At 34.9% G+C, this 20085-nt stretch overlaps 1 protein-coding gene across 6 annotated transcripts in view; it reads right to left on the reverse strand.

The window, feature by feature from the left end:
* VIRMA (vir like m6A methyltransferase associated) overlaps positions 1 to 20085 on the reverse strand; it is a 69621-nt gene that overhangs the window by 22211 nt on the left and 27325 nt on the right. For 3 of the 6 annotated variants that reach the window (XM_036263866.1, XM_036263869.1, XM_036263868.1), the window contains 10 exons: positions 19521 to 19784; positions 16958 to 18098; positions 13963 to 14454; positions 12342 to 12496; positions 10131 to 10213; positions 7818 to 7911; positions 7128 to 7672; positions 6350 to 6585; positions 5635 to 5887; positions 3167 to 3384 (listed from right to left, as the gene is read on the reverse strand). In XM_036263866.1, the coding sequence (XP_036119759.1) occupies positions 3167 to 3384; positions 5635 to 5887; positions 6350 to 6585; positions 7128 to 7672; positions 7818 to 7911; positions 10131 to 10213; positions 12342 to 12496; positions 13963 to 14454; positions 16958 to 18098; positions 19521 to 19784 (3481 nt within the window). Of the gene's footprint in view, positions 1 to 3166; positions 3385 to 5634; positions 5888 to 6349; positions 6586 to 6615; positions 6839 to 7127; positions 7673 to 7817; positions 7912 to 10130; positions 10214 to 12341; positions 12497 to 13962; positions 14455 to 16957; positions 18099 to 19520; positions 19785 to 20085 lie in introns of those variants that run through there. The other 3 variants (XM_036263867.1, XM_036263871.1, XM_036263872.1) reach the window with 3 other exon arrangements.

Genomic DNA, 20085 nt, shown 5'->3' on the forward strand with positions numbered 1-20085 from the left:
ATCAGACAATGCCCTGGCCAGTTTGGCTCAGCGGTTAGAGCGTCGGCCTGCGGTCCTGAGACCCGGGTTCGGTTCCCGCTAAGGGCGCGTACCTCGGTTGCAGTTTGTCCCCGGCCCTGGTCGGTTGTGCGGGTGGCAGCCACTCGATGTGTCCCTTTCACATCGATGTTTCTCTCTCTCTCTCTGTTCCTCTCTCTCCCTCCCACTCTACCTGAACAAAAAATGGAAAAATGTCCTCGGGTGAGGATAAAAAAAACAAACAAAAGAAAACATCAGACAAAATTAAAAACAAGAATAGAGGAGCCAAAGGATACATTACAACGAAAGGTAATGTAGAATCCTGTCTTGGATCCTGGAATAGAAAAAGAATATAAACCACACTATTGTCTGTGTCCAGGGGTTATGAATATAAATTCTTTGGTTAATCTCTTCCCATGCCACCCCCAGTTCCCTCTGAGATTATCAGTCTGTTCCACGCTTCCAAGTCTTTGGATCTACTTTGTTTGTCAGTTTATTCTGTTCATTAGATTCCATATATATAAGTGAGATCATGTGGATAAAGATATGGTACATATACACAGTGGACTACTACTCATCCGTAAGAAAAGACAAAATACTGCCATTTCCGACAACATGGATGGAACTAGAGAATATTACACTAAGGGAAATAAGTTAGTCAGAAAAAGCTAAGAACCATGTGATTACACTCGTACGTGGGATATAAAACTGAATCTCGTGGACACAGGCACCAATGTGGTGGGTGCCAGAGGGAAGAGGGTGGAGAGGCGGAAGGTGAAGGGAGCCTAATATATGGTGATGGAAGATGATATGACTTTAGGTGATGGGCACACAGTGCAATATACAGATCTTATATCACAGAAATGCACACTTGAAACCTATTAACCAATGTCACCCCAATAAACTTAAAAAAGAAAATAAATTTAGATAGAAAAAAAAACAGTCCCTATCCTCATGTACCTTATATTCTACTGAGACAAACATATAAGCAATAAATCTATATATGTGTGTGTGTGTGTATGTATATATATCTATAAAGCATATATAAATCAATATAATATAAAACAGTATATCCCTGGCCTGTTTGGCTCAGCGGTTAGAGAGTCGGCCTGCAGTCCAGAGAGACCTGGGTTCAGTTCCCACAAAGGGCACGTGCCTCGGTTGCAGTTTGTCCCTGGCCCTGGTTGGGTCGTGCGGGTGACAACCACTTGATGTGTCCCTTTCACGTTGATGTTTCTCTCTCTCTCCCTCCCACTCTATCTGAACAAAAAATGGAAAAATGTCCTCGGGTGAAGATAAAAAATAAAACAGTATAAATACATTGAAAAATATAAAGAGGGATAAGAAATGGGGGCACAAAGGATAGGCTATATTAGGCAGGTATTTAGACAGGAAATATATTTATACAGATACCTGACAAAAGTGAGGAAGTAAGTTCTAGAAGGATCTAAGGGGAAAGCAAGTCTGCAAATAGAAATAAGCTTGACAGGGAGCAAAACAAAGGATAAAAGAGCTATGAAATGAAAGTCATAAAAGGATAAAAGTCGAAGAAATGAGCAAGGATCAAACTGTATAGAGCCTTAAAGATCACTATAGAGGGTAGATTTTATTTGCCGTGCAACTGGAAGCCATCAGAAGAACTTAAGCAAAACAATGACATGTATGTTTTAAGTTTAAAAATATAAGCCTGACTATTAAGAAATTGGATTTCAGGGGGACAACAGTGGAAGCAAGGAGAACCAACTGGAAGCTTCCAATGGGTCATGCAAGAAATGACAGTGAACTGAATAAGAGTGGAAACTACAAAAGCGGAAAAAAGTTATCAGATTCAGGATATATTTTGAAGGTATAATCCACTGGACTTACTAATGGACTAGATGTAAAGAGTGAGGAAAAAAGAATCAAGAATCTTGAAGTTTTACTAGTACACTTGGGTCGATGGTGATAACATTTACTCGGATGAGCAAGACAGAAACATGTTTGAAGAAAGCATATCAAAAGCTCTGCTTTAGATCTGTCCAGTTTGAGAAGCCCATTAGATAGCTAAGTAGAGATGTCAAAAAGATTTATGGGTTACGTGGAGTTTAGCAGAAAGATCAGAGCCAACGGGAGAAAAGAGAATAGGTTAAGATAACTTGGGAAAAAATTACACATTTAAAAAAGAACCAGAAAAATGAATCTAGCAAAGCCAAAAACATCACATATAAGCTATGGCAGAGGTATGCCAAGGATATTTGTGAGAACACCTAAACCAGCCAGTAATGGAGGGATTAAGGAAAGATTTTGGTTTTCTTGGATGTGTAGTGTGTAAGTTTTAAAGGATATAGAATAAATATCTAGGCAACAGAAAAAGGACATTCAAGAAGTAAAATTTAAAGACTGGTGAGAGACGAGGAAAAGGGGAGGGTAGGAGAAAAACTTGGATGTTCAGAAGGTACCACTAACTAAGAAAGAGCATACAAGAGAGGAGATACGTTTATCAGGACATAGAGGTGGAGAAGGTAGAAGCCAGAATCAAACACAGGACCTAGTACTTAACTTTTCAACCAATGTTACAAGAATTAGTAATGAGAAGCACAAATATATGTTTCCTCCTTTCTTTCTTATAACCCTCCATACATACTTGTACAAATTCCCAAGAAACTCTATATAATAACAAGCATGAAGAAAAAGATAATGTCATGGAGAGAGCAGAAATTACATTTGAGAGACTGAGCATCATGAGGTTTATATCATTTCAAATTCATTTAATCTCAGCCATTCCTCTTGAAAAAAAAAAATACAGACTCCGCACTTTTAGCTTTAGGGTCTATATATTACACACTACCATCACCTTTGAAGGACTAGGGTGAATATATAAACAAAACAAGTATCTTAAAGCATAAATTAACATCCCTGGAACAATAAGATTTCCTTAAGTACTGTAAGATGCCCACATTAATTTATCTGTCTATTCAACTTATATTTTTAATCCTAAAAATTTTATTAGCACATTCCACTAACAAATTTTTTCCATAAATATAAAATTCCTCCACATAATAGAAATCACACCTTCAACCTCTTCAATAGCTATGAATTAATTAATATGGGGGGTACGACAGAGTGAAAAATTAAATGTGAGAGTATATTAAATTAGATTAAAAATTACCTTTTTAAATGAAATAATCCATAATCATGCTCTGCAAGAAACATCATTGTTCTGACACATGTCAGTAAACAGTTGTAACTGCTCTCAGAGTTGGCTAGCATAGCCAGTAAACAGTCACAGATTGAGGCCATCAATTCTTTGTTTGGTAGAGAATTGGAGAGCTGCTCTAGTTCAGAAATAGAACCTTCAGAAGAGTTTGGCAAAATAAGTGCAATGTCCTGTGAGGGAGGTAGGGTATAGAAAAAAATAATTTTTAAAATGATGTTACCATCACTTAGCATTTTAATTTCAGAAATACATAGTATTTAATACTTAGTAATTATCTCATCAAATATTGTTCCAGTCCCATCCTAAACATAGATTTAAACATTTTAAAAAAGGAGTAATTTGCCCTCCTATAAAAGTTAATACAAGGATACATATCTAAAGAAATAAAAACTTAAATGTTTTATTTATAATACTTTTACTTTAAAAGACTATCTCCTTTAAATTTTTTTCCTTCTGTATTGCACTGATTGTAGTTTGTATCCTCTTCAACTAGTTAAGTGAAGTACTTTTGGTACTAAATTATTTTAAATTGTTGTATTATTCATTCATTTGAATATTTTAAATTTATAAAGTTATTCAGAAATAAATTTAAATTAATATATCCATATGTGAATTTAAGACTTCACAAAAAGGGATGGATGGAGCAAACCAAACATTTAACCACATCTTCCAATTAAGTATTTTTCTCTAGTTTTTATATACAATTATAATTCAAGTTCTTCAATATTAAGCAAATTTAGCTAAAATAACTAAAAATTCCAATTTTATAGAAGTTGATCTTTACAGGAACATTTTCAGGCATGTCTCATCGCCTTTAATAACTTCAACATACTGCAAACCAGTATCCAACTTAGGTTAAAACTGTAAAACAAAGCTACAATGAGAAGGAAATATAACAATTAAAGCCAAGAATGTCTGTGATCAAAGCAGCTAGGATGCAATAGTACTCTTCAGCATAGTCATAAAAGATAACGTAGATTATACAACAAAGACCAGTAAAATGGACGTTATGAGGTATAAGAACTTAAAATATCCTTTCTGCCAGGTCCCAAACTATCCTTTTTGTGAAAACAAGTCACACAAAAATTGTTCCTGCTTGACTTGAGTGTTAAAATGTAAATAAACAAATTTTGTTAGCTAGAAAAAGATAATCTTCCAACACGAGACCCTATTAAAAGTATTCTACCTGCCCTGGCCCGTTTGGCTCAGTGGTTGGAGCATCGGCCTGTGGACCAGAGAGTCCCGGGTTCGGTTCCTGCTAGGGGCACATACCAAAAAAAAAAAAAAAATTCTACCTGAAAAAAAAATTACATTTGATAATCAGATGGCAGGAGCATTTTGACAGCCTTAAATGTGATTAGGTATAGAAATCTTCAAAGATCCTAATCACAATAGGCTTTCAAAGTTAAAACAATTCTCATTATATCATGGAACTATAAACTAGAAGTCAACAATATAGATAGCAGGGAGGAATACTACTTTTAGTTAGCATCTATAAGCACAGTAGTCTGAAAAACACTAAAACTGTAGTAGCCTTTGATGCCTCCAAAAATGTCCTAACAGTATTTCTCAGCCATAAAAAAGAATGAAACTTTTATGACATTTGCAACATGGATGAACCTAGAGGGTATAATGCCAAATGAAATAAGACAGAAGAAAATACGACATGATTTCACTTATAATGTGGACTCAAAAACAAATAAATAAAGGAACAAATAAAACAGAAACAAACTCATAGATACACAGAACATTTTGATGGTTGCTGAATGAGGGACAGGTGAAAAAGGGAAAAGAATTAAGATGTACAAGTTGCCAGTTATAAAAACAATCATGGATATAAAGTACAGCATAGGGAACATAGCCAATAATATTGTAATAATTATGGACGGTGTCAGATGGGTACTAGACTTTTCAGAGTGATCATTCTGTAAGTTATATAAATGTCTAATCACTGTGTTGTATATCTGAAACTAATATAATGCTGTATATCAAATGTAATAAAAATCCTTTAATATATTAAAAAAACACAGTTGCCCTAACACAAAAACTTGGTATTGATTCAATCACAAAGGTATACAATTCAAGAATGAATTGGTGTATAATATAACTGGAAGGAAAATGAACATACTAGACATAACTAACCCCCCCCCCCCAAAGTACTGTGGCACATAAAGCAACTATCCAAGGATGCAATCTCACAAAGAAAAGGAAAGAGCTCTTTAAAGAAACTTGTGAAATACAAAACCAAAATAAGTATTGAAGCACCAAACCATTTTATTGTTGGTTCCTAGTCTAACTCATCTCCCTAAACAATAGCAGGAGTACTAAAACAGGTGAGATGTCCCTGTTCACAGCAAAGAGTTACATCAACAGCTTTTAGACACACACACACACAGAATTTATGTAGTAACTATAAATACCTGATCACAGAGAGACTGTAAAATGGATGTGATATATTCAACACACTGTTGGCGAATAACACTGTCTCCAGGAGAACGCACCAAAGCTAACAGATCCTGGAATATCTCTGCATATTTTTCATCACCTTTAATAGTTCCATTAATTAGATGCAAAATAGCTAATTTACAAGCTTTGTGTGAAGCCAGAGCATCAAGAAGAGCAAGCAACCTGGTGGTTTGGCTAGTATACTGTTTTTCTTTATCTTCTGAAGTGCTGAAATAAAATCAATACATTTAATAAACAAAGTTCTTGATTTTAAGGCATTATTTAACTAATATTTGTTTTTCAATACATATCAACTTATACCAATTACAAAACATTTTGAAATGACAACTTCTCTGGAATTTCATAATTACTATAAAAGTTTATAAATTTAGGTTTTCAATAATATATTTTCTTAAATCAGAGTACTTTATTGGTTCACCTTTCAAACATGCAAAATCAAGGCCTTCAAGGCAATTTGCACATGAAATGAAATTTTCGAATTAAAAATAATCTACATATACTAATTCATATATGTATAGGTGTGTGTACATGTATATGTGTATATTTGTATGTTTGCATCTCATCTGAGTATTCTAAACCCTGGTTTCCAAATTCTAAGTGAAAAAAAATGTATCTATCTGTGTCAAGAATAACTTGAAGAAAAAAATGTTAATGTAAAATGAAAAATACCTTTGCAAGTCTTCTACAATCAAATCCAACACAGTTCTCATAATCAGAAGTGCAGTTGGTGAGGCAAGGTCACACAATTGAACACAAATACGCCGTAACATATGTTGAATTGGCTGGCAGGTTGTGCCAGAGAAAGAGCGAACTATTTCTTGGAGCAACTTTGCTTGAACATGAAGGTGCATGCTCCACAATTTTCGAGTGTTGAGTGCCACTGATATATCATGTGGCTCAATTACCTGTTAAAAAAGTATAATGTATGTGTTCGTAGATTTTTAAAAATATTTATTTAGTCACAAAAAACTTTTCAGGAAGAACTATTAGGAAAAGAACATCTTTACTGCATGCTGAAAACATTTAAGATGCTTAAAACATCTATTATACAATTAAACATTTGCTTGAATTCAATGCATCTAAAAAATCTTATTGTTCTCAGGTTAGCAGTCAGTAGAGCAGAGTCCATTGGTGAAGAAACCTTGTCAGTGGCAAATTCTAAGACATAATAAAGGAGAAAAAAAGATTTAAAAATAACAAAAGTACAGTATACATAACAGCATAAAATCCACATTAACAAAAATTTATTTAAACTGTTACTCCCATATTTCCTTAATGACCAACTTGATTCAGTTTTATCTCACCTCATCCAGTTAGTTTATGTCTTTTTTAGGGAAAGGGGATGAAGATTGTTTTCATTTTTGTTTGTTTTTTAAACAAAATCACTGGCTTTTAAAAAAGTGTTACCGCAGCCATTTATAAGAGGCATGTTATATGGAAGTGATACCTGAGTTGTTTGCATGGGCAATGGTAGAGGCAGCAGCTCTGAAAGGAGTATGAGTCCAGAAAAAAATCCTTCAGGAACCTTCAAGATTGAAGAAAGAACTTCTTTTAACATTAAAGACCAAGTATTATTGGCCAGAGTCTCTTCTGAGATTGTGAGTTTTTCATTAACTCCTTGTGTAAAAGTCAGTAAGATATCAATGATATCATTCTGAATTTTCTGTTCATCACTATCCAAACGACCTGAGAGGGGGATAGAGCACAGGAGCATGTGTAAAGTCACAAGTGCTGAAGGAACACGCATATCCTTAAACTCAAAGGATCCACCTCTCAGCAGTTCCGTTAACATAGTTTTAAGAAGAGTGAGTGTGCAGCGAGCCATTGAAATAGTAGTAACTCTGTGAAGGGTAGTCCCCATGTTGACATGGAGCCTCCAAGGCTGAGTCAAAATACTGTTCAATTTTTGCAGAACCCGAATAAAGGTGTCCATTCCTTCAGCAGAAAAAAGCTGTATAACAGCAAGATTCCATTTCAGGTCTTTCTGTTGACCTTTACATAAAATAAGAGGAAAAGAAAACTAATTACTTGTATGTTAATAATCAGTTAAGATTTTAAAATATTTTATTTAATAAATAATATTCATACTAGGCTTAAAAACTGATCATTTTTATAAAAAGTACAGTAGCCACATTACCTTCAACAGGGGGTGGTGGGCATGCCACATTACAGAGAACACGCAAGGCAGTAGTAAGGCCAACTCCTTCTGGAGTCATCAAGTTATCAATATTCTTTAAAAATAAAAATAAACAGAAAGTTTAATTTCTTGTTACCTATCAGATCAAGAGAAATTTCCAGAGAAGGCATTAGTTAAAAATATGAGTTTCAAGTTTCCATAAATTTCTTAAGTAAATTTAAAACATAAATAAGGCTAATAAAGTTTATAAAGGTTATTTGAACTTTGGCATATGTTGTACCATGTGATATTATGTAAATAAAATAAATAACTGTAAAGGACAAGAATATAAAAAAGTACTAAAACAAAATGTATGAGACTCTCTGTAATAAGAATTTAAAATAGCTCCTTTTTAAAAATATTCTTTCTATACATCCTCTCTTCCCAAAAATGAACCAATGACTCTGATTTTACAAAGCCCTATAGGTAATAACCTTCTTTCAAAACTGAAGAATCAGCACCATCCAGGTGGCTCAGTTGGTTGGAGCGTCATTCCATACACCAAAAAGGTTGTGGGTTTCTCAGTCAGAGCACATACCTAGGTTGTGGATTCGATCCCCAGTCAGGGCTTATACAAGAGGCGACCAATCAATGCTTCTCTCTCTCTCCCTTCCTCTCTGTCAAATCAATAAACATATCCTCATGTGAAGATTAAAAAAACAAAAACAAAACCTGAAGAAGAAATAGGAAATGTTTTAGAACTACATGACATACATTTTTTTTAAATGCAGATACCACAGGAGCCTAGTTATGATGATCGGTTGGGGCATGGTTAAAGGAAAAAAAAAATACAGTTGCCTATGTCCTTAGCACTTGTTTCCTAGCAACAAGTATTTATGGTTAATTTTTTTTTATATAGTTTCCACAGGGTAGTATATATATATGGTTTAAAAAAACTTAGAAGAAATAACATTTTTAAATGTTACCACTTCAACTTTAAACCTCAGAGGAGAACTTAGACAGCAGGGAGCCACAGAGTGAAGTTTCAGTCTGAGATCAATTGTTTTTAGTATATCTTGGAATGACAGTCACTTATAATGACCACAATTAATGGGATAAGGATTTATATAAAAAAAATCTTTTAATTACAGCATGTAATTAATTCAAATTTTTAGAACTAAATTTCTTTTTGATTAAATACTTCTACACAGCCCATCTGATATTTACTGGCCATCTCATATGTTCTCCTAACCATGCACAATTGCCCTGAACACATGACCATCTAAATTTATAGGACATTACTGTACTTCTGTTAAATTAAAGACTAAATATAATGAAAAGCTACAGATGATCATCTGAGGCACAGAGTAAGGAAAAAAGGGGAATACGCCGGTATTATGGGAGGTAAAAGTACTCTCAGAAGAGATGGAATAAAAAAAGAAGATAAAGGCAGACAAGTCGGTAAAGAAAACTCTGAAGGTTGATAAACCGAAATGGTCCTTTGTTGCTCGGTCAGAATAGCAACAGATTAGATAATACACTACATACATTTCAACTCCAAGACCAAGATGGTTTACAAACACACACATGGCCACATATACGCCATACACACAGCTCATCTGTTAAATGAAAGGAGATGATTCAAGGTCCATTCTGCCCCTACAGCGTAAAACTTTTTATGCATCTATAAGCACTTTTAGCTCTCAATGTGTATGTATACACATTGCATTATCTAAGGAGCAAAGAAAAACATTTAAACTTCCAAAACTAACAATGCAATGATTTTAATGAATTTTTCATTATGAAATACTTGAATTTTATATAAATTTTCAACAGTAATATTATAAATTATATGATTTTCACCTTTTATAAATTCTTTTAAAGATCTGACCACCCCAAATTAAAAAAAGAACCAGCCCCCAATGCAATTATTTAAAATGAATTCCATCCCTTTTCACCTAATAATTTTGCAGGAAATTCTTTTTCACTAAAGTTTAACTGAAACAATTATATGTTACATTCACATAGCATTTAACTTCAAAACACTTTTGTAAATGTCATCAACATACTAAGTGACATTACTCTGATTTGATTTGAGAGAAAAAATAGGGTGGAATCTGGTAGTAGAAAGCAGAATACATGGGGTTGTGTGCATTATGTTCATGTATATATACAATCACACACACCTACATTCATGTGTCAACCTGTACTTACAAAGTCTAGTAAATCAAGCTGTACACTTAACAATTACTGCATTATCTATTACAAGTAATTTAATGCATAATTACTATATATTACCATACATAAAAACAGGTACTTTTAAGTTTTACTTACCTGTTTAACATATTCAATTAGGTTTGGGATGCAGTTAATTTCAAATCTAAGGTTCTTCAGAGGTTCAAGCCATTTGCCGAGTTCTTTAAAACAAAAAGAGTAATTTGTAATACAATATCTTAAAATAAGAGCCTTTATAACAAGGGAAATAAAGGTACCCTTTTTCAAATACTCTTTTCCAAAGATAGCAGATCCATACTGATATCAATAATATAAATTTCACACAAGAATGAACATATGTCTAAGTCCTTAAACAAACTTTAAAATGAAATATAAATACCAACATATAGTAGTTTAAAAATAACAAGTGACCACTCCTAGTATTTGGTTTCTGAAAACTTAAAGATTTACAATTTTTAAATAAGACCATCTAATTAAATTGTTTTTGCAACATTACAAATTTTTTAATAAAACTGACTGCTTATAAACAAATGACATAGAGTTTATTCACCTAATTCTGTCACTGCCTCCCACACTCCTTTTTTAAAAAGTATGCAAAAATGCTTTCCTTTCTAACAGGATCAAACCTGTGGCAGGACACTCCCTGAGTGTCTTTTCCCTTAACATGAACTTTAAATTCTATTATTTTCCTAATTTGCCTTTATAAAATTAAAAGTACACTATCACCCCAAAATAATAACAAAAAACTTGGTTTATAAAACAAATACAAATGAAATATAACATTTACAACTGAACGCAAAACTCTCCTAGAAACTATGGCCAACACTTATACTTTATCACCAAATACGTTTAAGAAGCATTCTAATATAAAAAGTAATATACCAGTTATAGACACTTTATAGGAATGACTAAAGGAAACTAAAAATTGTCATGTCTTCCTTGGTTCTACACTCCTCCATGAGGATTACGACTGTGTAAATGATTATTTTTCCTATGCATTTTAAAATTAGCTCTTTCGTATACAGAGACTATACTGCTCAAATGAAAAATATAATGAATAATAATAAAACAAATACATTGTACCCATTGCCCAGAATTAGTAAAGCATTAATACCTTTGAAGATGTTGTGTGCCCTCCTTTTATAAAGGCATAACTCAGGGAGAAAATCTATTTCAAGTTTGGAAGCTGAGTTTACTACCCAACTTTTACTGGTAGTATCACATATAAAATTTAAGATTAAAAAGAAAAAAAGGCTCTGGCTGAATAGCTCAGTTGGTTAGAGTGTCGTACCAATACACCAAGGTTGCGGGTTCGATCCCTGGTCAGGACACATACAAGACTAAACCAATGAATGCATAAATAAGTGGAAAACAAAAACTGATGTCTGTCTGTGTGTCTCTCTCTCCTCCCTTCCTCTCTCTCTAAAATCAATAATTAAAAAATTAAAAAAAAAAGCCACATGCTATTTACAATATTTATTCGATGTTACCAAATTTTCTACTTGGTAAGGTCAGCAAGCCAGGAACCAAAATAAAATAATAAAAAACTGTAATTAGATACCTTAAACTTTTTAATCCTCAGTAGAGGACGTTTTTGCATTTATCTTCAGACAGAGTGGGAGGAAGAGAGAGAGAGAAACATCGAGGTGAGAGACACACACTGGACTGGCTGCCACCCGCACGACCCCAACTGGGGCCAGGGACACACTGCGCCCAAGGTACATGCCCTTAGCAGAAACCGAACCCAGGACTCTCTGGTCAGTGGGCTGACGCTCTAACTGCTGAGCCAAACCGGCCAGGGCAGATACCTTAAACTTTTTAAGATAGCCCACATAAGGCTTGCCATAAATTTCATTCAACATATTTATATACTTTAGAATATAATGTTCATAATCATCAGTCTTCACTTTTGAGGACTGCATATGTGTTAACTACAAATGGTTAAGTTGAACTTAAACAGTGTTGTACTTAGAAATACCTACACAGAAAAAACATACACATGCAAACTACATACAACTGAACTTTTGAGTTCATCTTTAAATTACGTCTTCCATTTTGATTAGGAACTTCAACTAACCACCAATTTCCATGACTTTCCAGAAAAAGTAATTGGTGAATTACTTTCACCAATTTCCTAAAAATCTTTTTAAGAACACCATTTAAAATATCTTCATAAAAGGTACTTTCAAGGAGTTCAAAACAGAGTATTACTAGGTATATTATCAAATAAAATAAAGTATTAATTAATAGATATTCAAAGGCTTTTTCCTTCACACATCATAAATGCTTAAAATAATTCAGGTACCATACCTTGCAATTTAGTATTATTTTCATCTGCTTTACAAAGCTTCAAGAGAGATACCGCATGATGTTCTAGCATTTGGACATCACTGGAAGACTGAACCACCACCAAAATAAGTATGCATGCATAATTATAAGCTACTGACTTCTTAGACTTGGAATCACTGAAACAAAATAAGAATTTTAAGTTTTTGGTACAAAACAATTTTTCAGGAACCATTTTAAACATTTTTTTCTATTTGGTTTTAAAGAGACCAAGGAATTTTACGATGAAACCTGAATAATTTTCTGAAGATAAAAAAAAATCAGATTTAAATTTCACATCCAATTCACCTAAAAACACTACTTAAAAGTATATAAACACTCCCAGCTGGTGTGGCTCAGTGGTTGAGCACCAACCCATGTACCAAAAGGTTGCCGGTTCGATTCCCAGTCAGGGCACATGCTCAGGTTGTGGGCCAAATCCCCAGTGGGGGGCATGAAGGAGGCAGCCAATCGATGTTCTCTCTCATCAATAATTCTCTCTCTCTCCCTTCCTCTCTCCAAAATCAATCAATAAATAAATAAAATTTTTTAAGTATATAAACAAAGCACCTGTATCACAATGGAAAGTGAAATTCTATTAAGAAATATCAGAAGAACAATGAAATATTAACAAATACACTTCATTAGCAATTAAAGATTAGGAAGTAACATTTCATTGGTCTCCTTTAAAATATATGTTCACTCAAGTATTATGAATCAATCAACTGTGATTATCATTCAGTCTTCCACTACAGACTGATACAGCTCAACAAAGAAACCACTGTAGTCTGCCTTTCCCTAAAAGACCCGTCACTTGTGGAGTCATATCAAGACCCAGGTGTGAGTCCAGTTACCCAAATGCCACTGCTTTGTGTGACCTAAGGAAGGAAGAGCATGTTTCTCTACTCATAAGCTAAAACCTTCTGCCCTACTGAACAGGCCTTGAAAACGATTATCATTCTCAATCCCCTCCACCCAGTCAAAGCAATTCTGAAACCAGAGCACCATGACTAGTTTAGAGAGCAGAAGATAGCACAATAGTCCTCATTACACTTTTTTTTTTTAATCCTCACCCGAGGACATTTTTCCATTTTTTATTCAGATAGAGCAGGAGGGAGAGAGAGAGAGAAACATCAACATGAAAGGGACACATTGAATGGCCGCCACCCGCACGACCCAGCCAGGGCTGGGGACAAACTGCAGATGAGGTACATGCCCTTAGCGGGAACCACACCTGGGCCTCTCTGGACCGCAGGCCGACGCTCTAACCACTGAGCAAAACTGGCCAGGGCAGTCCTCATTACTCTTAAGATATATATTACTGTCCCTTAGGATACCCTCCACACAAATTAGCAGGGGTACTACAGTTGCAATCTTTGTCAACACCACGGGAAACAGAAGAAGATGCCCAAAGATCTACTTCATTGTTTCACAGCCACTTTTTCCATTTTTAAATTACTGTCATTCTAATACTTAAATTAATGTTATATGTTATGCAAAACAATAATTATAGTTTTTACTTTCTAAGCGACACCTAAACAACTAGCCCATTAATGATGCAGTTTTCCTATATAACAGAAAATTTAATAAGTAAGTAGGAAATTACCCTAAGGCTTCTTTGGAATAGTACTCCATTAAAGTAATAAGACTTTGGAGATTTTTCTCAAGACTGAAAACATGGCCAACAGCTGATCTTCCCACAGGATTAAAAGTAATCAAATAAAGATTGTGAAGGGTTCCCAAGAGATCTGAATGGTCAGTTTCTTCATTGGCTGTACAACACTGAAAATGGTTGAACAGTTCTGTAATACACTGCAATGTCTGTGTTGAGTCCTGCAACCACAAGGCAAATGCATCATCTATAACACCATCAGACTGGAGACCTTCTTCTTCATCTTGATCATAAAGGTGACATAAAGATCGAATCAATAAATTTGTTGCTTCATATTCTGACATAAAAAAAAGAAGACCCTTTTGTGACTGTGCAAGAAACTTTAAGACATCTTTTGTGGCCTGCAGCACACCGGGATGGGCACTTGTTATTGGAATTGACAGAAGCAAGGTAACCAACTCCAAGAAGTGCTGATTGTGAAGATACCTGTAGAAAAATTAATTGATATATGTTGTCAGTGCAAAACATTCTTCATTTACTCAATAGTTATTAGACAGGAGAGGTAAAAATTTTAATGGCCATAATCCTTATCCTCAGCAATATACTGCTTTAACTAAAAACATAAAGTGAGTAGCAAGTTCTCCCTCCACTGAACCAAACAAATGTGAAAATTCTGTGAGGTTTTTTCCTTGCTCAAGGAAAAAACAGATGTTGAATAAATAACTGTTGACAAGTTTTCTCTTTCTAGGATCAACCCTTACTAGATTCTGGGCCTTCTTTTCGGGCTATTTATCAAATGCTTCTTTTTCACCATGGTTCTAATTTACCCATGGCTTATCTGAATTAGTGTATCTAGGAAAATATAGGACATATACTATAAAAAATATATAGTATATTTGGATTTACTATAGTTAAATTAGTACCTCTATCAATTTTTAGTGTTTAACTACTTAATACTACTATACATAGCACTCTTCTATCAAATCCAAGAAGCATTTTTAAGCATATATAGTTGTAGTAGAAAAAGTCTGAATTTACTCAGCATCCCAATACACACAATCACTGCTGAGGCAGAGTATTTTCACTAAAAATACTCTATACACCACCTACTCACACCTTCCTTCCCCGAAACCCCTAGAAATCACTGATCTTTTTTACTGTCTCTATAGTTTTGCCTTTTCCAGAATAGAATAGTTAGAATCACACAGTATAAAATTGCCTCTTCAATCATATTATAGCTTAAATTCAGGCTTCTACTTCATGATAATAAACACCCTAAGTAACATTACCATAAAGGCAACAGAACTCTCTATAATTACTATGCTAATTAACATAAGAACATCATTAACTACCTTACTCAGAAAAGAGTGAGCATGATAGGCCTTAGACTGCTTATTCTTAGAAAGGACTGCAAGCAAGATCGATCCCTGGCTGGCATCTGGCAACTTGGATACTGGGAGGGTTCCCACAGCCCAACTGGTAAGACCACTCACTATGCCTAACCTGTTTATGCAAACAATATGTAACTTATGCTGAACATAAGCTTTCCTTCTGGGAGTCTGGAATTCTGGAACATGCTACATACTGGGGGGTCTATGTGGCTATCCCCCAATAAATGCTGAGATTCTAATGAGCTTCCTCAGTAGGCAACATTTCACACATGTCACAATTTGTTTTGGGGGAATTAACTGGGTTCTGTTTGATTCCACTGGGAGAGGACTCTGGACGCTTATGACTGGTTCCCCAGGCTTCTCCCTAAGAAACTTTCTACCTTTGTTGATTGTGCTTTGTATCCTTTTGCTGCAATAAATCATAGTTGTGAATACAACATTGAGTCCTGTGAGTCCTCCTAGCAAATCTTGAAGGTGATGTTGGAGACAACACAGGACATTAAAGTCTTGCCATCATTTCAAACTAATACTTACAAAAAAGCAATGATTTCTACTTTCAAAATTCATTCTCCCTCCTATTTATCAGTTTTGCCAATAAAACCATCACAGTTCCAACAGTTACCCTAGCTTAAAGCATCTTTAGCTCTTTACTGCACTATGCCCCAAATCAAGGAAAATTTAATCACAGATACATCACAGATATAAGAAATAAAATAATTTAAAAAAATTTTTTGCATCAGTTATAAAATTATTTAAAGACAAATGACAAAAAAAAAGTCTCACGAATAAAAAGAAAATTTTAAAAATCTATTGTGGCCCTGGCCGGTTTGGCTCAGCAGTTGGAGTGTCAGCCTGCAGTCCAGAGAAACCAGGGTTTGGTTCCCGCTAAGGGCATGTACCTCGGTTGCAGTTTGTCCCCGGCCCTGATTGGGTCGTGTGGGTGACAACCACTCAATATGTCTCTTTCACGTCGATGTTTCTCTCTCTCTCTTCCTCTCTCTCCTTCCCACTCTATCTGAACAAAAAACAAAAAAATGTCCTCGGGTGAGGATAAAAAAAAAAACACGAAAAAATCTATTGTGGGTGCTGATTCTAAAAATGGCAAATCTGTACCAATAAATAACTAGAAAGTTAGATGACAGAAACAAATGCTAAGTGAACCGTAAAGATATGTTAAACAAGGACTGTAAAATTAAGTTAGTAAAATGTTAGTTTAACTTACAATATATTAGAGGGATAAAGGTAAAAAGAGGTTCACAAAGAAAAGCTCTCCTTCCTATGCCATCTTCTTATACCATCCTCCTAGAAGCAACTCAGCAGTTTCTCATTTCTTCTTGCTCACAGACATGCTTATATAAGCACTGTTACTATTATTATATTTAACTTAAGTTGCTATCATTACTTTAAAAATTAACAAAACATAGCTCATCCACTGTAACATACTTATCAGTTTCAGTTACCTATTTTGAAATATCAAGTATCCTTACACAGATATGCATTAGGTACAGACATTATTAAAAAAAAAAAAAAAAATTCAACCACATAACATTGCCTCCAATGATTTGTGAAGTAATTTCCCCAAACCAAAACAGTCTTACCTAAAGAGAACAGGATATGGATCATCCCTCTCTGGAGGTCCAGTAATACGTGCCATCGTTGGGAAAGACTTAACAGGAGGTTGGATCATTGTATGAGGTGCAGTTTCCATTAAATGGAAAACTTCTTCCAGGAGGTTAATAAGTTTTTCTATTTCCCCTTCACTTATATTTGAGGATTCCAAAAGATCCATGTCCATTGACGCCTCTACCTCATTTTCATATTCCGGATTCGTTCTTTCAAGTCCAGTATCTGTGTCATGGTCAGGTTCACCATGGTTATGAACAGATGAAGTCTTCTCTGCTAAATGGTCACCAAGTCTTTTAATCTCTGACAAGATTTCATAGAAATGACACTTCTGAAGAATAGCTGAACCAGCAGTGACAACCCTTACAGTCTGATCTAAAAGTATGAGCTCCAGAAGTTTTTGATAGCCACTTTTTTCATTCTGCCTTCCTCTTAAAAAAGCTTCCATTCCTTCTGTCATACTAATGACACTGTCCAAAGCTTTAAAAGCATTTAACTTAAGGGAAGATGAGACATGATCAGCAAACAGGAGCTCAAATAATCCATTGATCACTCCTGCTTGTAGCAGTCCCACAACTCCTTGAGCTCCACATTCTGCTAGTGAGGACACTAATTTGGTCCCAGCTTTGAGCTGTCGGACATTTAAGGCAATGGGTTGGCGAAGGGCTACTTGTAAATTTAAAGCTTGCATGGTCCAGTCTACCAACTGGCCAAAAGAGTCTTGTTTTGTGTTTTTCAATAGCAAATAACTTAATCCTTTTATTATTAAACTTGGAATTTCTTCTAAAGCTGTTACCCATTTTGCACCTCTGTCTTCACGATATAAATCTAACAGTTCAGTTAACTTCACCGAGGCTTCTACTGCCCCTGAATTTTCTTTATCTGGACCTTGATCCTTCATTCTACTCATTTCAATTTCAAAAGTAGTCTTATATGGACAGCTGAAGTATAAAAGTGGCACAAGCTCCCTATCATATGGATCATATGTCATAGGAGGAACTGAAGCTAAGTCTTCAGCAGTGTATTCAACATCAAAGTTTGGATACTTAAATGTTTCACGTTCCAAGTCAGCAATTCCATCTTCATCACTGGAAATTTGTTCATAACCATCATCCCCTGAAAATTAGTTTAGATAATATTTAAATATTACATCACTGTTGTTTAATGCAAAAATCTAAATAATCAAAAAAGTTTATTTACTAGTATGGCATAAATAAGAATAATTTCCTCAACAAAATTAACTTCTGCCTCACCATCTTAACAATTACCAACATTTATAATTCCTAATAATTATAAAGAAACTTCATAAGCAAAGTCTTCTACTATATCTGTTCAGCTTTACAACTAAATATGTTACAGGTATCTTTTCCTCACAAAAATAAAATTAGAAATTAACTAGCATTATTCTCTCACCTTCTCTACTAAAATGTCCTCTGATTAAGAAAACAGCCTGCCTGAAATCTACTATTTGCCAGTCAAATACAATAAATCTAAAAAGGATTACTTTGATGATCTGAGAAAAAGGGAAGCTAAAAAAATATCACTTGCCCTAGCCAGTGTGGTTCAGTTGACTGGGCATCATCCCATGCACCAAGAGGTTGTCAGTTCGATTCCCAGTAAAAGGCACATGCCTGGGATGTAGGCTTAATCCTCAGTAAGGGGGGTACAGAAGCAGCAGATAGATGTTGTACTCTCACATCAATGTTTCTCTCTCTCCCTCCCTTCCTCTCTCTCTAAAAATAAATAAACTATTTTAAAAACTCTCCATAAAAAGAATATAAATAACTCAACCTAATTATTTATACTTCGTGAAAGGAACTCTGTGATTCTGCAATGAGCCTCACTCTCACGTAGAATAACTCCAATCTTTACTATTTTAGAAAAAAACTAAGGCAGATTATCTGTCTTTTTGCATAAATGCTTTAACATTATATGACATTTCTTGGACAAATTAAGAGTTCAACAGCTTGACTCTCACTTTTGCTTCTAAAAAAAGCAAAGCCTAATTAGTCTTTAGCAACATGCTATCACATATTTCTGCACTGAGATCTTCCCCTCGTTGAATTTCTAATAGTAATATAGCTTTTTGTTAAAATATCTAAGAGGTAGCAGATATCTTTAGGAATTCCACCCAGCTTACACCATTCCTTACTCTGAAGACAGCCTACCAAATTCGTAGTCACTATGTATTTGCTGCATGACCCTGTTTCCCTGACTAAAGCTGATGGTATCAAAGGGCAACTTGTATCATAGCAAGCCAAACAGAATCTCTCTCCCAGGAAACTGAAAATGGAACTGAGATACAGCCAGTTAAACTGGTTGATTAAAAAGAGATTAAAGCTGTGGGGTGAATAGAGAAAGTTGGTTGACAGAAAATAAAATAGCAACATAAAGTAAAGATGGAAATTCCACCTCTAGTCAAGTCTTGAGGCCCAGGTAAAAGCCTCTCTTTATTATAAATTCTTTTGCACTGCTCAAAGGTACATCAAGTTAGCCTCTAGCACTTAGAACTAAAAAGTCCTAGCTACTATAACTCACCTTCACCTTCTTCGTCTTCTTCCTCTTCATCGTCCTCTTCCTCTTCAGGAATACTGTCTACTGTATGGCGATCATCCTCATCTTCATCCTCTTCTTCCTCTACATCCACATCATCCTCATCATCTTCTCCTTCTTCCTGCTGTTCCTCTTCTACTTCTCCTTCATCAGAATATTGACCTTCCTGGGGAACAGAATTCCGATCAGGAGAAATGGGTTCAAAATAATCTTCTCTATGTGGAGCATCCTCTTCCTTGTCACCAGACACTGAAAAATTGATATAAGGCACAGATTATTTTTTTAAACTTATTTTTTAATTACAGTTGACATACAGTATTACATTAGTTTCAGATGTATAGCAGAATGATTAGACGTTTACATACTTTACAAAATTATCACCTTAATAAGTCTACCACCTAACACCATATATAGCTATTCCAATACTACTGACTGTATTCCCAATGCTGTATTTTACATCCCCATGACTACATTTATAACTGGCAATCTGTACTTCTTAATCCCTTTCACCTTTTTCACGCATCCCCCTAACCACTTCCATCTGGCGACC

Source organism: Molossus molossus, unplaced genomic scaffold (genome assembly GCF_014108415.1).
Source record: "Molossus molossus isolate mMolMol1 unplaced genomic scaffold, mMolMol1.p scaffold_m16_p_16, whole genome shotgun sequence".
NCBI classification, from domain to species: Eukaryota; Metazoa; Chordata; class Mammalia; order Chiroptera; family Molossidae; genus Molossus; species Molossus molossus.